Raw genomic sequence first — 15,537 nt, forward strand, 5'->3', positions numbered from 1 at the left:
GTAAGAAAATGAGCGTAGGGGAAGAATAGACTAGCTGTGTGGAAAAGCATTCCAGAAGATCAGTCACAGTTAAGTGGCAGCTGAGTGCTTTTCCCTCAGTGGTGCAACCCAGAGGGCGGTGTGCCTTTTGGTAATATCATCATATTTAAGTTGATTTAGCTAAAGATGGATCTCTCATCTTCTGTTTCCAAAGTAAGGCTACCATCAAAGAAAGATACTCCATTAAGTCTGAAATTAGCCTGTACACATTTTTCCTTTCTTACCCATAGAAAGATATCCATGGTAAGAAAGAATGGACTTGACTTGGAATCTTTTTTTTTTTAAAGATTTTATTTATTTATTTGAGAGAATGAGAGAGAGAGAGAGAGCATGAGAGGGGGGAGGGTCAGAGGGAGAAGCAGACTCCCCGCTGAGCAGGGAGCCCGATGCAGGAGATTCTGGGACTCCAGGATCATGACCTGAGCCGAAGGCAGTCACTTAACCAACTGAGCCACCCAGGCGCCCTTGACTTGGAATCTTTCTGTAGATCGCACAACTGTAATACCTACCTATTTCGTATTTTCCCCTATCGTTATGCTATATAGTGACATACCTGTAAACTATACAGTAGATTCAGGTAATAGTGCAATTGCCTTTTAAATGCTGGAAGCATCTAAAGGACAGTGGCTGCGTTCTGCTCAGACCTCCCCTCTGAGGTGACAGGATGTCTGGGTGTGTGGCGGACAGGCACAAAGGACTTGAGGATGGTGATGGTCGTGTCCCATTTCAGCTTCCATTTATGAGTTCTCCCGCACTCCTCTTGGATTAGGATGAAGACTGCAGTGGGAAGAGCAGTTGCCATGAAAGTGAGCCATCGGCGGCCGTCGAAGCCAGGCACTACCTGTACATCCAGGTGAGGCCCTGGCGTGCGTGCGGCTCGGTGACACAGCATCTCCTGGTGGTCGCTGGTGGGGATGTCGCAGGAGGCTAGAGCAAGACACTGGGCAGAGGAGGATCACCGGCCCTGCCAAAGATGAATTGACCAGAGAGGATTGCAGCACGGAGGCCCTGCCCCCTAACCTTGAACTCGTGTTTTCTGCACTGTAGCAGGAGATGGCATAGGGCAGTGGTTAAATGGGCTCTGGACTCAGGCTGTGTAAGTTCTCATCCTGGGCCCCCCAGTCACAGCTGTCAGGCAAGTTTCTTTTTGCATTCTGTGCGCGTCTGCCTATCTCAATGACTTGTGAAGAGTGAAAGAAATCACATCTTTAAGAACACTCTGCCTCTCCCCTAAGTGAATAGGGCCATGGGGCCTTAAGAGTATTTGCAGTCCTATCGGTAAGTAGGCAGATCTTTTAAGTGTCAGACACAGTAGTATGTGCCAGAAGCGAAGTCTCAGACAAGTGTAGTGTTTCAAAAGAGACTAATTAGGTGGCTGCTTTTAATTATTCCGTAATATAAACATCTCTGAGGTGCCACTCACACACAGGATAAAGCATCTGTCCTCTAAACCACTAACTGTTAAGTCTGTACTCCGTGCATTCAGTCTCTAGACAGTTAGGAGTCAGAAGGACATAGGGGAGGTGTGTCTGGAGGTGTGGTAGGATCACAGTCTGGGAGTCACCGGCCCTCGTGAGGGCTCGAGGATGAATCAGAGTCTGGAGGTGGTTATTCAGAGCATGAGGGGATGGTCGTCTCTTTAAAACCAGTGAAATCCTTCTTCATGAGAAATCTCAACTCTGGCACTGGTTTGAAACCCATAGGCCAGTTTCATAAATCAAAGGCTACGTGCTGACTGAAGATGTAAATGATACTGCATTGTTTTCTGATACATTAATATTTAAGAAGGGGTGAGAAAGAGGCTTGTCCTGGATGTTTGGATATTTATAATGTTTTGCTCTAGACTTGAAGGTCAGTGTCGTTAATTCAAAGTACAAATGAGAAAGGCCGTTGACATCATTAGATTTTTAATTAGCCTTTCTTGGAAATTTGGGTTTGGAAACAATCACGTAAAAGAAATAAAATTTTAGTTAATTCTCAGTTTTTTCATTATTTGAAAAATAAATTATTTATGATAAAATTTTAAACAAGTCTTATTTTTTAATGAATAATAAAAATTAAAATGGTTATGTTGGGGTGCTGTGATAATGCCTATTCCCCCCAATTTTCCAAATACTATTGGTTTCTTTTCTCAAAAAAATTAAGCCTTGCCTTTAACTACTTAAAATCCATGGCACATGTTTTAAAATGGAGGATTACATTAATTGCCTTTGTCTACCTTAATGGAAACCCTATACAATCAAATGCTGACTGATTTGTTCTTGTCCCCAGATGGAGTACTGTGAGAAGAGCACTTTGCGTGACACCATTGACCAGGGGCTGTATCAGGACACCATCAGACTCTGGAGGCTTTTTCGAGAGATTCTGGATGGACTGGCATATATCCATGAGAAAGTAAACTTTATAACATTTCATGCCTGAAAACTTAGGTTTATATAAAACTTATGACAAAAAAATACTGTGAGATTAGAGAAAAACAGAAACAGAGGGAAAATTTTGGGCATATTGAAACTTATTTTTATAGGTCAGACATGTCAAAAGACAAAAGAGTATAAGATACCGGTTCAAAGAAAAGATTAAAGGTTAAGACAGGGGTCAGCAAACTGTGGCCATGGGGTCAAATCCAACCTCTACCTGCTTTTACACAACCCGTGAGCTAAGAATGGCTTTTACATTTTTTTAAAAAAGATTTTATTTATTTGGAGAGAGAGAGAGGGAACACAAGCAGGGGAAGAGGCAGAGGGAGAGGGAGAAGCAGGCTCCCTACCGAGCAAGGAGCCCAATGCAGGGCTCCATCCCAGGACCCTGGGATCATAACCTGAGCCGAAGGCAGACACTTAACCAACTGAGCCACCCAGGCACCCCTACATTTCTTTTTTTTTTAATTTTTTTCATTTTTTAAGTAGGCTCCGCACCCAGCATGGAGCCCAGTGCAGGGCTTGAGCTCAAAATCCCGAGATCAAGACCTGAGCTCAAAATCCTGACATCAAGACCTGAGCTGAGATCAAGAGTCAAATACTTAACTAATTGAGACACCAAGATGCCCAGCTTTTACATTTTTAAAGGATCATAAAAAAATCAAAAGAATATTTCAAGATTGGAATGAAAATTCTGTGAAATTCAAATTTTAGTGTCCACGATAAAGTTTTATTGGAACAGGGCCATGCTTGTTTGTTTACATATTGCCTACGGTTGTGTTTGTGTTACAGCCGTGGGGTTGAATAGTTGTAACAGAGACTGTATGGCCCATCACGTGTAAAATATTCATCTGGCCCTTTAGAGTTCTCCAACCTCTGGGTTAAGCGGAAATGTTTCAACACGCATAAAATGCAAGGGCGAGTCCTTGAGTTGTTTAGAATAAAGTGAGTGTGATTAATAAAGGCCCAGTTATTTGATTCTACTTGGCTTAGTCCTGTCCTTCCTAGGACCATTGCGAAATCAGAAAGTCATCTAGCAAGGGTAGAGATGAGACTGAGAAACACAGCTCACCACATAATATAAAATGTGTTTTATAACATATTTATAACATATATCGTATAATATAATAATATTGTAAAATATAATATAAAAAAATTCTTGGTCATGACAGTCTACATGCTAATGGATCTAGCTTCAGGATAAAACACTGCTTACATTTTAAAAATGGGATCATCTGATGCATCGGGCAGTGTAAACATGTTTTTTTCCTTTGCATAATTTTCTTTAACCTTAGAATGTTTACACTGTCCTATATTCATACTAAAAAGCCAGGATGGTAATTTACACATGTCTAATTTATAAATGATTTGGTGGGGTAAGCTTGCAAGGTTGGAAATCAAAATGAATTCTAATGATGGCCGTTAGAACTCTGTTACTGTGGTATCACCCGGCATACTAGAACTGTGCCCATGTGCACTCTTCCTCTGCATCTTAATTTGCTCAGCATCTGCTAATCATCTGCTGGGTATCTAATGCTTTGCCACATCTAGAAATGCAGACAGGCACAAGGATGTAGCAAACCCCCATACTTGAGAGGGACTTGGTCTTTTTTGAAGGAGCCAAAATTTACCTTCGTGTAACGGTAAAGAGATCATACAATAAAGTGTTTTTATTATTTTTAATTATTTCCTATAGTATAGTTCCTGAGACAGTAAGCATCATAAGGATGCCATTAGGAAGGGGAGAAAGCCAAGTTCATGTAACAGTTAATCATTGAGCACTTACGCGTGTGCTGGGGATACAAGTTGAATTAGAATCACTCTGGAATGCTTTGTAGGGGAGTTGGCACTTGGAACTGTTGGCACTATTCAAATGAGTGGAGAAAACAAGAAATTTTGAAGCAGGGGAAATAGTATGAAGAGAAGAATAGGAGAAGGAATGAAAGTGGTGTGTGTCTCCCCAACCAGAGATGCAGCAGGGTTTTGTGATGCCACAGAGAGAGATTGGGAACCTGGTAGAGGGGGCCCATGGATGCCACCAGGGAACCATTTGGATTTGACCACCTCCAGGACCACCAGCAGGTGGACGGGGAGATGGTGGCAAGGTCATTGGTAGGACAGTTGGGGGCAAGTGAACAGGCCGAGACAGCCTGGGCCGGTGTGAGGGAGAAGACCTCATCTGCATCTGCAAAGGTTGGCCTTTGAAATGAGGAAACAGGTGAACCATAAACTGTGCTTGGGAAACAGTTCTTTGCTCTCTTCCATCAGGGAATGATTCACCGGGATTTGAAGCCTGTCAACATTTTTTTGGATTCCGATGACCATGTAAAAATAGGTGATTTTGGTTTAGCGACAGACCATCTAGCCTTCACTGTGAGTATTTTTCAGATTAGACTATGCCTAAAAAATGGACCCGTGTGCCTTGATTATCCTGTCTGGCAACACTTTCATGGTTATGAGTTGATTGAACTCTGCTCTGTAATCCCCAGGAAATTCTGCGAGTCTGAAGGGGTGAGCCACAAATGATCCTTTAGGCTTTGAAAGGATGAATACATTGTAGTTCATGTGTCATGTAGTACATGAACTACATGTAGTACTACATACTACATGTGGAACAAGAGGGTGTTCCACTTGAAAGACATAAAATTATTGGTTTGTGGATGATATTTAGGTCAAAGGCATATAATACTTTATGAAATAATTTGGTTGTTTGGTCTACCATGCCAGCCACTGGGCTAGATGCTTTACCCTTGAGGGGCTTTTCTGTAGTTTAAGGAAATAGAGCTCAAAAAACCATGGAACAGGGGAGGGGGGTGGGGGGATGGGTTAGCCTGGTGATGGGTATTAAAGAGGGCACGTTCTGCGTGGAGCACTGGGTGTTATGCACAAACAATGAATCATGGAACACTACATCAAAAACTAATGATGTAATGTATGGTGATTAACATAACAATAAAAATTATTTTAAAAAAACCATGGAACACCAGAAAAACCAGTCCTAGACATCATTATAGAATACTTGTTTAACATGCAAAGCTAAAATAATGTAAGTGAGAGAAATAGTGATATAAGAGCAAAAGGCAGGAGAAAATTGACGTGGTTATGAGGACCCAGAAAGGCAGTATAAAGAAACGAGCATTTTGGATGGGACTTAACGGATGGGTGGGAGGCCAGCAGGCTCAGATTGAAGGCAGAGCAGGGCCAGAGATCTGAGAGAGAGAGAACAGAATAAGCAAAGGCCCTGGGGTGAACAGACATGACTGTTGGGAGGCCAGCATGTGGTCTGGTTGGTTAAAACTGAAGCGTTAGGGGAGCAGTGAGGATGCTGGGAAGTTGGGGAGTCTTATAGGTGGCAGGCCTTAAGTGTTAGAGGAAGAGTTTTTTTTTTTTTTTTTTAAAGATTATTTATTTAATTGACAGAGAGCAAGCCAGCCAGAGAGGGAACACAAGCAGGGGGAGTGGGAGAGGGAGAAGCAGGCTTCCCGCCGAGCGGGGAGCCCGACGCGGGGCTCGATCCCAGGACCCTGGGATCATGACCTGAGCTGAATGAAGGCAGACGCCTAATGACTGAGCCACCCAGGCGCCCCCAGAGGAAGTGTCTTAAAAGTCAGAGTTACTAGGCACAAAATCTCTAGTACATGCCATTAATTCTAAGGGTGGTCAGAAATTTAAATCAGTGGTAAGAACAACCATAGGGACAAAACTAGAAGGTGAGGTTAGGAGTGGAGAGGGAGGAAATGGAAGGGGGACAGTAAGGGTGTGGTCCTGAACAGAACAGCGGGGCATTTTGAAGAGCGCTAAGACCAAGGAAGGGCCTTAGGAAGGGGATCTTGATCCCCCAAACCAAAGAATTTAACCTAATATCTGGAGGCTGTAGTAGTGAGTAGATAAAGGCACAGGCTGAGGAGGCCCCCTGACCAGGGCTATAATCCTTTCCCTGCCACTGCTTTGTGGCATGACCTTGGGCAGGTTAGTTAACCTCTTGGTACCTCGACTATACAACGTGCCTAATGCTAGAACCTATTTCCGAGAGTTGGCAGCAGGATGAAATGAGGGTACGGGTAAAGTCCCCGGAAGAGTGCCTGCTGTTGAGGATGTGAAGGGTGCTGTTACGTGCGGTGGTGCCTGTGATAGGAGCCTGTGGAGCGGTGAGTCAGGGTAGTCTGTGAGATGGTGCTGTCACGGATAGAGCTGAGAAAGGCAAGGCCACCTGAGAGGGGCTGGCAGTGACAGTGGAGAAGATCTGGTGACCAGCCTCTAGGAAAGGAGTAAACATGGACCCACATCAGGGAACAGCAGTGGGAAAGTTAGAAAGCGAGTTTGTGGTGCTTGTTAATATGCTCGGAATCTTCCTAGTAAATCGATTCTGCTTTGGCATTCGCAATGTGAAAATAAATTGGTTTCTCTTTTGGGGCTTTCCGCCTGAAGGAGGAGTTCCTCTGTGACGTGCCCTTCTCCTTCCTAATCTCGGGGGGTTTCCAGGAAGTCCTGCATTAGCAGGCTAACTAAACTAAAACTATTTAGAGCACAGAAAAAAGCATTATTGTAGTTATTCTGTTTTCTGTATGTAATTTTTCATTCAGTCTTGATTTAGAAATGGAGAGGCCATTCCTGTGGAATAACATAACATTTTAATAGTGATAGTTGGCTGGCTTGTATTTTTTAGGCTGACGGCAAGCAAGATGATACGGCGGATCACTTGATTAAATCAGACCCCTCAGGTAAATCCAGAAGACTGTATATTCAATTAATGGATTAAAAAGCAGACCACAAGGGTTTTCTTCCCTTATTTTCTCTCTTTCTCTCTCTTTTTTTTTACACATAAAAAAACTGCAAATATAATGTATACCACCTGAGGAGCTTGGAGATAATATATACCCATGAAACCATCCACCTCAATCTATGTTGTAAACATACCCATAACGTTCAAGTTTCCTCCTGCCCTCTTAATTATTATTATTATTACTATTTAATTTTGTGACAGGAACACTCAACATAAGATCTGTTAGGAAAATTTGAAGTATGCCACACAGTACAAAATTTCTTTTTTTTTTTAAATTTTTTTATTGTTATGTTAATCACCATACATTACATCATTAGTTTTTGATGTAGTGTTCCATGATTCATTGTTTGTGCACAGTATAAAATTTCTTAATCTGAAACCTGTTTTTCATCTGTAAAGATTTTATTCTAAAGCAGATTACAATTACTCATTAACAAAATCATGAACATGCTTTAGTTTTTTTCTCCTCTTCACTATATTAACTGTTCCTCGAAACTTCAAGAAATTAGAGCTTCAGTTAGAATAATTGTAGAATAATTGGCTCTCATGGATAGAGTTACACTCTGACCCCACACGGTAATGTGAGGTTACCTCATGACCTGGGACGTCTGGGATCTTCTGTCTGTACCACCTCTCTGCAACAGCAAAGACCTCCTGTGGCCATACATGACTTTGGGTTAATCCCTCGGTGAAATGCATGCTGCTGCTTCCTCTGAAGGCAGTGAACAGTTAACAGATCATACCTCACTCCTAAGAACTCCCCCCCCCTTTTTAAATAAAAATTCGCCTTACCTCTTAAGTCCCATTATGAGAAAGGTTTCCCTTTGTCTTGTTCCACACAGGTCATTTGACTGGGATGGTTGGTACTGCTTTATATGTAAGCCCAGAGGTCCAGGGAAGCAGTAGACCCACATACAACCAGGTAAAGGGGAAGCTTTCTGGGACGGGGAGGTCTCACGAGGGAGATAGTAGTAAGACATCAAGATCACACCATTTGGTGTTAGTTACCAACTGAAATAGGGAACATTCATTCCCTTGATAGATATCCACACGTGTGTTGAGTTGACGATTCCACTGAAGCTGGCCCTGTTGCTAAGGACCTTACAGTCCATCCATCCAAAGGGGGTTTGCACTAGCCTCGGTCCTAAGCTAGGCCCCAGGAATACAGACAGGTGTCTTATTCCAGCCCTTGGGGAGCTTAGCCTTTGGTGGATGAAACAGGCGGTAAACAAGTGAGAAAAATAAAATAATCACAAATTGTTAAGAAAAGAAATGGACTCCAGTGACCAGAGAAAAACAGGGGCATCATCTTCAGATAAACTGACCAGAGAAGGCTTCCCCAAGAGGATGGCTTTAAAGATAAGGGAAAGCCACATGAAGTTGGGAGCTGAGGAGAAAATGATATGCAGAAGAAATAGCATGCACAGGGAGAAAACTCTGAGTGAGCACTCCCTTCTCACTTTGGAGATGATCAAAAGGAACGTCCAAGCAGCTACAGCGTGGTGCGTGATGGGGGAGAGAGGCATGAAGTGAAGCTGGAAAGGAAGACCAGGGTTAGGTGATGCAGGGCCAGCTGAGTCATGGTAAGGAGTGTGCACAGGGAGCCACCACAGGGTCTTGAGCAAGAGAGTTTGCTCCAGCTACGGCTGGAGGCTTTGTGGAAGTCAGGTGGGGTGGCTGCTAGCTGGAACCAGAGTGGTGGCAGTAGCAATGGGGAGAAGTGTGCTTGAGTAAGACACGTTGTGGAGGGGAGTTGCCAGGCATTCCTGGTGGAGCAGACGTTGGGAAGAGGAAGGAAGGATGATAGGACAGTGCTCGGGTTTCCGGTGGAGCAGCTGGGAGCAGGCTAGTTGACCAAGATGGGGAGAGACAGAGGAGACAGAAGGGAAATTCCATTTGGGGGCATGTTAATTTGGAAATGCCTGATGAGAGATCCAGTTAGAGATGTCCAGTAGATTATTGAAGGCTCAGGACTTGAGTTCAGAAGAAAGGTCCGAATCAGAGGTATCCATTTGGGAGTCATCGACGCACAGATAGGAGTTAAAGCCATGAGATGGGATGGGATCCCTTAGGGTGAGAGTGTAGAGCTAAATTTCTTTCTTTTTTTTTTTTTTTTAAAGATTTTATTTATTTATTTCAGAGAGAGAATGAGAGATAGAAAGCACGAGAGGGAAGAGGGTCAGAGGGAGAAGCAGACTCCCTGCTGAGCAGGGAGCCCGATGGGGGACTCGATCCCAGGACTCCAGGATCATGACCTGAGCCGAAGGCAGTCGCTTAACGACTGAGCCACCCAGGCGCCCTAAATTTCAAAAATACGTTAGGCAGGCAGTTCACATCAGAGCATGATTTTCAGGCTCACAGTGAAACCCAGGGCTGGGTTTCGGGTTCTGACAAGAAACGCTGGGCAGTGACATGGAGTTATACAGACCACCAAATACCCAGCGGGTGCGGTGGGCGGGGCACTCCTCTTGGAGTTCAGTTTGCAAGATGTAATGAAATTCTTAGAGGCTCTTTCGACCCTTTGGCTGAGCATTTACCCCCTTTGAAATTTACCCAGAGGAAACAACAACATCTAAAAAGATGGGTATGAAAGGGGTTCATCAGAGCATTATTTAGAACAGTGAGAAATACCGGTGTTTAAAAACGAATGGTTAAATAAATTATGAGACTTCCATGTAATTGAGTACAGTATGTCATTAAAATCATGTTTTAGAAAAATGAAAAATATTCGTGCTACCTTAAGGGAATAAAAGTTACAAAATGTATGGTTCTAGTTTTATTGTGTGTGTGTGTGTGTGTGCATTTAAAAAGACCTCGCGGGGGGCAACTATCTCAGACATAGAGTAGTAAATATCCTTGAGCAGTGGGATGATGAGTGAGTGCTGTTTTTCTTGGTGCTTCTCTGGATGTTTCACATTTTCTACAGCCAGTGTGTAGGAAATGCCACAGCAAATGTTTGTTTTTAAGGCTTGGGAGGTCACTGGTGATAATTAGAGTCTCTCCTACTAATCCTCGAGTCCAAATTCATGCCAGAGTTGCCCTTGAATGTGGCTTGTGTGCCTGTGAGCCGTTTGCCGTGGACAGTCTTCGCCTCAGCAGGACTGTGCCGGCTACCTCAGGCACGCTGCCTTCTGCACGTCCTCCTCCCCTCAGCATCTCCCAACCTGACCCTCGGCACGGATTCGCCCCTTTTCTTTTTTAGTGGCATTTCCCTATTCTGTTAGGATTAGTCACATGAGCTCTCTGTGGTGCCATTTTTCTGTCTTCATGGGTATCGCTTTGCAATCAGTAGTTGACCTCTGGTATCAACAGCAGGCTTTGGTCTGCGTTCCACTTTGGAGATGATCTGTAAAGGTGCACGGCAGATTGCTTCGACAGATCTCAGTTGTCCTTCCTCCTCAGCGATGACTCTCAGTGTTGAGCCAGTGATTTTCTGTGTCTGCGTATATAGCTAAACCAGTGACAATGAATTTTCAGAAGTGTTGAGTCGTACCAAATATTTTACCTGTACTTTATACCTGTGTTGTTGTTGTTGTTTTTTAGAAGAAACCCAAGTTTTTTTTTCCTAGCGTGGCTTGTTTTTCCCTTATGCAAACTTGTTTCCAGCTAACAGTGCTCGTCCTCTAATTCCCTGGTAAATGACATATTCATGTCAAGACTGTCTAAATATAGTTCCTTTTACTCCCTAGAAAGTGGATCTCTTCAGTCTGGGAATTATCTTCTTTGAGATGTCCTATCACCCCATGGTCACGGCCTCAGAAAGGATCTTTGTTCTCAACCAACTCAGAGATGTACGTATCAGATATTTTAATGCCTCAATTTCCAGCAACCCAAATCTTAGCATGGACATCGGAATTGAACGCAGGGTATTTTTAATATGAAAGAAGCAGTCTTACTATTACCTATATTTCTATATTTTTTTAAGATTTTATTCATTTTAGAGAGGGCAAAAGAGTGCCTGCCAGTGCAAGCGGGGGGCTTGGGGGGGCAAAGGGGAAGGGAGAGAGAGAGAATCTCCACATGCGGCGCGGGGCTCTGTCTCACCACCCTGAGATCACAACCTGAGCTGAAATCAAGAGTCGGACAGTTAACTAACTGTGCCACCAGGTACGGCCCCCCTCCCTTGGTTTTAAAACAAAGGAGGGATCCAGAAATTCTGCAGATACCAATATAGTTGCAACAGTGGGAATAGGTTATAAGGATAATGGATATTTCTAGAAATTAAAGGTTCCAACTTAGTGGACGTGGTGGTGATGCCTAAACAATACCTGCATGCCCAGACGTTAAAAAGGGTGTGAGGAAGATGTCAGCCGCTGGACTTCTTTTTGCCCAGAGAAATCTCCCTCTGTGCTCTTGGGATTAATCCTTGCCTCAGTTATTACCCAAACTGCAAGAAACTAACGTCACCAGTGCCTGAGGCTACGGATGCCCACTGCAGACAGCACGAGGATGAAAGTAGAGAGGAAGGCGCAAGTGAGGGTGATGGAGATTTGCAATTCATGAGCAAGAGATGCGAGGAGCCTTCTTTTTTCCTGAGCTACAGTCCTCTACGCTGACACTGAAAACACTCCTCTAGATATTTTTGAAAACTGTTGAATTATTTCCAGTACAGCATGGACTGTGGTGTTGACAAAGTTTGGAGATAAGTGAAGTGATTACCATGTCCTTGCCTTGCCTTGGAATGCTCTTACAGAATTATGTCCTGGATGAAATGCCTGTCTTTAATCTAGAATCCATGTTTTGTTCCCTCATTTCAAGAATATCTAAACTGTAAAGAGAAAAAAACCAAAAAACCAAACTGGCAAGTTCATGTTATGATTGAGATCTTATTTAACAGAAAGGCGAGAGCTTTTCAGCAGATAGAGGTTTCAGTATTAATGTTTTTTGTCTGCTCTTTGTTGGTGCTTTGGTGTTTTTTTTGCCTCTTTTCATCTGTGTGTTTACTAAAGTTACTTTGTCTTCCTCTGAAATCATTCGATTTTACAATACTTTGTCCTCAGCTGAGGTGCTTTCTATCTCTGAGGCTGTCATTTGGGTCACGTTTGTATTAAAATAACCTGTATGTACTTGGAACAATGGGTGTTGGGTTTCAAGAAGGTATCACTTTGAGTCTTACTTTGTCATTTCTGTCCTTGATTTTCTTACCTCTGGGGAATAAATGCTCTCACTGTGGCAGTTTGCCAAGCACTTGCTGATTTGAATATTATATTCTTTTAGCCCACTTCGCCTAAGTTTCCAGAAGACTTCGATGATGGAGAGCATACAAAGCAGGTAATTTTCTGATGGTTTCATTACAGTGTCTTCACTCTTCGGTTTTAATTACTGTTTTTCTTCTTTTTCAATTAGTCATCTTTTGCCACTCATTCCCTTGTGCCCTGGGAACAGTGTGGGAAAAAATATCAAAAGGTGAAATGCTTAAAATGTTATTAGACTTGAAACACACCAAAAAAAAATGCCAAGGACTGGCACAGAAAATTAGCAAACTCCAGGGTTCTTTTGTGTGGTTCATTGTGCTTTTGAAGTGCTGTTTGGAACCTTGGCTTAGCTATCGGAGAAAAAGAGAATGCTTTTAGATTTCATTATTTTAGAGAAAGCTTGGAACTTTTTAAGAAAAAAATACATTTTAAAATTATAATTTTGTTCCATTTTGTAGTTAAAGTAGCTCAGATTGTGAAGGGGAAGACTAGTCAGTCTGATGTTAATAGTTTTAAAGTAAAATACTTTCTTCTCCGTACTAGAAATATCTGAGTATGCATATATGTAACTCATGTCATGGGGTCTGTGGCACCCAGCTGATTTGAATGAATAATGGTCAATGAATTTGTGTCTTGTGCCTCTGGTGTGCATTGCTTTTTCGTGCTTGGCGGTTTGTCATGGTGAAGGCTTCTGTGGTTCATACTCCTGGCATATGGGAGTTTATTCCTGAAACTGACTTTCCTTAATGATAATCAAGGCAAACTCCCTTATTTAAATCACTAATGTTGAGGACAGAAACCTAGCTAGAGCATGGCATTAGTTTGCAGTTTCTTGCTTATTGTGATGTATCCGGTTGTACGAGTCACTTAACTAATCGAGACTTTAATTTTCCCCACCTGTCAAATAAAAGGATTAAGTACCTTTTATTTATATCAGCACTGGCATCCTGTAATTCGGAAGTATTTAACATGACATTTATTTATGGCGAGAGGGACCCGTTCTGCCTCGTCTGTTCTGTTAGTGAAGGACCACTGGATAATACACCTTGTTAATATTTCTGCTTCTTTAGTTAGCTGTTACTGATTTTTTTTTTTTAAGATTTGATTTTATTTATTCATGAGAAACAGAGAGGCAGGGGCAGAGGCAGAAGGAGAAGCAGGCTTTCTGCGGAACAGGGAGCCTGATGTGGGGCTCAATCCCAGGAGCCCAGGATCGTGACCTGAGCCCAAGGCAGACGCTTAATGACTGAGCCACCCAGGCGCCCCTGTTATCATTGATTTGAACGGAGTTGTTTCCAGATGTCATGAATTAAATGTTCATTTCATAGCCTCTCCCTGTAACAAGGTCAGTCTTACTCAGTAGTCCCACATGTTGGCAGCTGTGGGGTCTGTTTTCTTAAACTACAGACATGGGAGCAACTGTACAAACCATTTCTCTCGATAATGATTGCTCGCCTCTCACAGGTACGCACTCAGTGTGTTTGGGCTGGAACGACTTGGTCCCCGGACCGCAACCCCTGCTCCCCCGACACATCACGGTCATTGCTTTTTATCTGAAAGGAGGCAGCCTAGAAAGTGCTTCTATACTGAATAACACAATTGTTGCTCCACAACAGAAAGGGAGCAGTGTAACGGGGTCTGTATTGCTGAATAGGGTATTACTTTTACCAGTTTAATTTAATATAGCTTTTCATAAAAGCTGTATCCTGTCAGTTCCTTTCTTTACATGTGTGTTAATTTCAGCCTAAGACAGAGGTAGGCATTGGGAGGGCCGCTGGGAGGAGAGTGTATTAAAAATACATAATTAGAAAACACTTAATAAGTTTGACCTAAAAGTTGAGATGTTTCTGATCCCAAGTATTTCTCTCTTTCTAAGTCCTTACTGTACATGAGAGAGTTAAGGACACATGAAGAAACCTTTCAAGGTTTGGGTTGTTTCCAATAGTTCCCTGCTTAATGAGGTAGTGGCTGTGAAGGCATGGTAAATGAGTAACATAAATCAGGAGAATTCCAGGGGAGTGGTATTAATACAGATAGCATAAGTGGAGAAGAAAAAATGAAAACAAGATGTAAGGAGGATGTCAGCAGCTGCTCTGCATTATAATTTCTAAAATCAGGCATCTAGAGATAATTGTTTTACGTTCCTGCACCTTTTTTGAGATAGTATTTTGTGTGTTTATGAGTATGGCCGAAGTTCTGCTTCTTTGTAGTTCTTGAGTTGAGGATTTTTTTGGTTGTTTATAACAGTAAAATATAAATAGGGCCCCCTGTCATATATTTATTTATTTGAGAGAGAGAGAGAGAGAGAGAGAGAGAGAGCACGAGGCAGGGGAGGAGGAACAGAGAGAAAGAGACAGACTCTCCGCTGACGCGGGGCTTGATCTCCTGACCCCGAGATCATGACGTGAGCAGAAATCAGGAGTCAGACGCTCAACTGACTGAGCCACCCAGGTGCCCCAGTGTCTCTGCCTTTTAAGAAACACTCCTGTTACACTGTTGCACAACTGTGTGGCCATAATGAAGTGCAGGGAAGGGCGAAATGACAGATGCAGAGATTTCAGAAATACCAACTAAAATGCACCAACTAGTGCAAGAAGTGTGGTGTCTTTTCTTTGGCCTGAGCCAACCACCAGCTTGTCAGCATTCCGGAGCAGCATCTGTTGCCGTCGGGTCACCAGCGTGCCTGGCTTTCATTATAGAAATCTGTCATCTCCTGGCTGTTGAACCATGATCCCGCCAAGCGGCCCACAGCCACAGAACTGCTCAAGAGTGAGCTGCTGCCCCCACCCCAGATGGAGGAGTCGGAGCTGCACGAAGTTCTGCACCACACCCTCGCCAATGTGGACGGGAAGGCCTACCGCACCATGATGGCCCAGATCTTTTCCCAGCGCATCTCCCCAGCCATCGATTACACCTACGACAGCAACTTGCCGAAGGTGGGCTTCAGCTGTCCTGCCAAAAGAGAGTGCAACTCGGTTCACAGAAGGGTCAAGTCAGTTCCTTAGTTTTCATGGATTCCTTTAATGCCTCCCAACATGCGGTTCTCATCTGAGGTCCGTATATGCAGAATGTGTGCATATGCATTATTCTGGGAAGAGCCATG

General features: G+C 43.2%; 1 protein-coding gene across 7 annotated transcripts in view; it reads left to right on the forward strand.

Moving 5' to 3' along the window:
- Positions 1-15,537, forward strand: part of EIF2AK4 (eukaryotic translation initiation factor 2 alpha kinase 4) — a 105,611-nt gene that overhangs the window by 57,892 nt on the left and 32,182 nt on the right. For all 7 annotated transcript variants that reach the window (XM_025883823.2, XM_073876794.1, XM_073876792.1 and 4 more), the window contains 8 exons: positions 809-892; positions 2,311-2,433; positions 4,725-4,829; positions 7,123-7,177; positions 8,082-8,161; positions 10,929-11,030; positions 12,457-12,510; positions 15,134-15,370. In XM_025883823.2, the coding sequence (XP_025739608.1) occupies positions 809-892; positions 2,311-2,433; positions 4,725-4,829; positions 7,123-7,177; positions 8,082-8,161; positions 10,929-11,030; positions 12,457-12,510; positions 15,134-15,370 (840 nt within the window). The remainder of the gene's footprint in view (positions 1-808; positions 893-2,310; positions 2,434-4,724; positions 4,830-7,122; positions 7,178-8,081; positions 8,162-10,928; positions 11,031-12,456; positions 12,511-15,133; positions 15,371-15,537) is intronic.

The sequence above is a fragment of the Callorhinus ursinus genome, unplaced genomic scaffold, assembly GCF_003265705.2.
Source record: "Callorhinus ursinus isolate GAN/ISIS: 27379988/994484 unplaced genomic scaffold, GSC_fseal_2.0 scaffold25, whole genome shotgun sequence".
In the NCBI taxonomy this organism is placed as follows: Eukaryota; Metazoa; Chordata; class Mammalia; order Carnivora; family Otariidae; genus Callorhinus; species Callorhinus ursinus.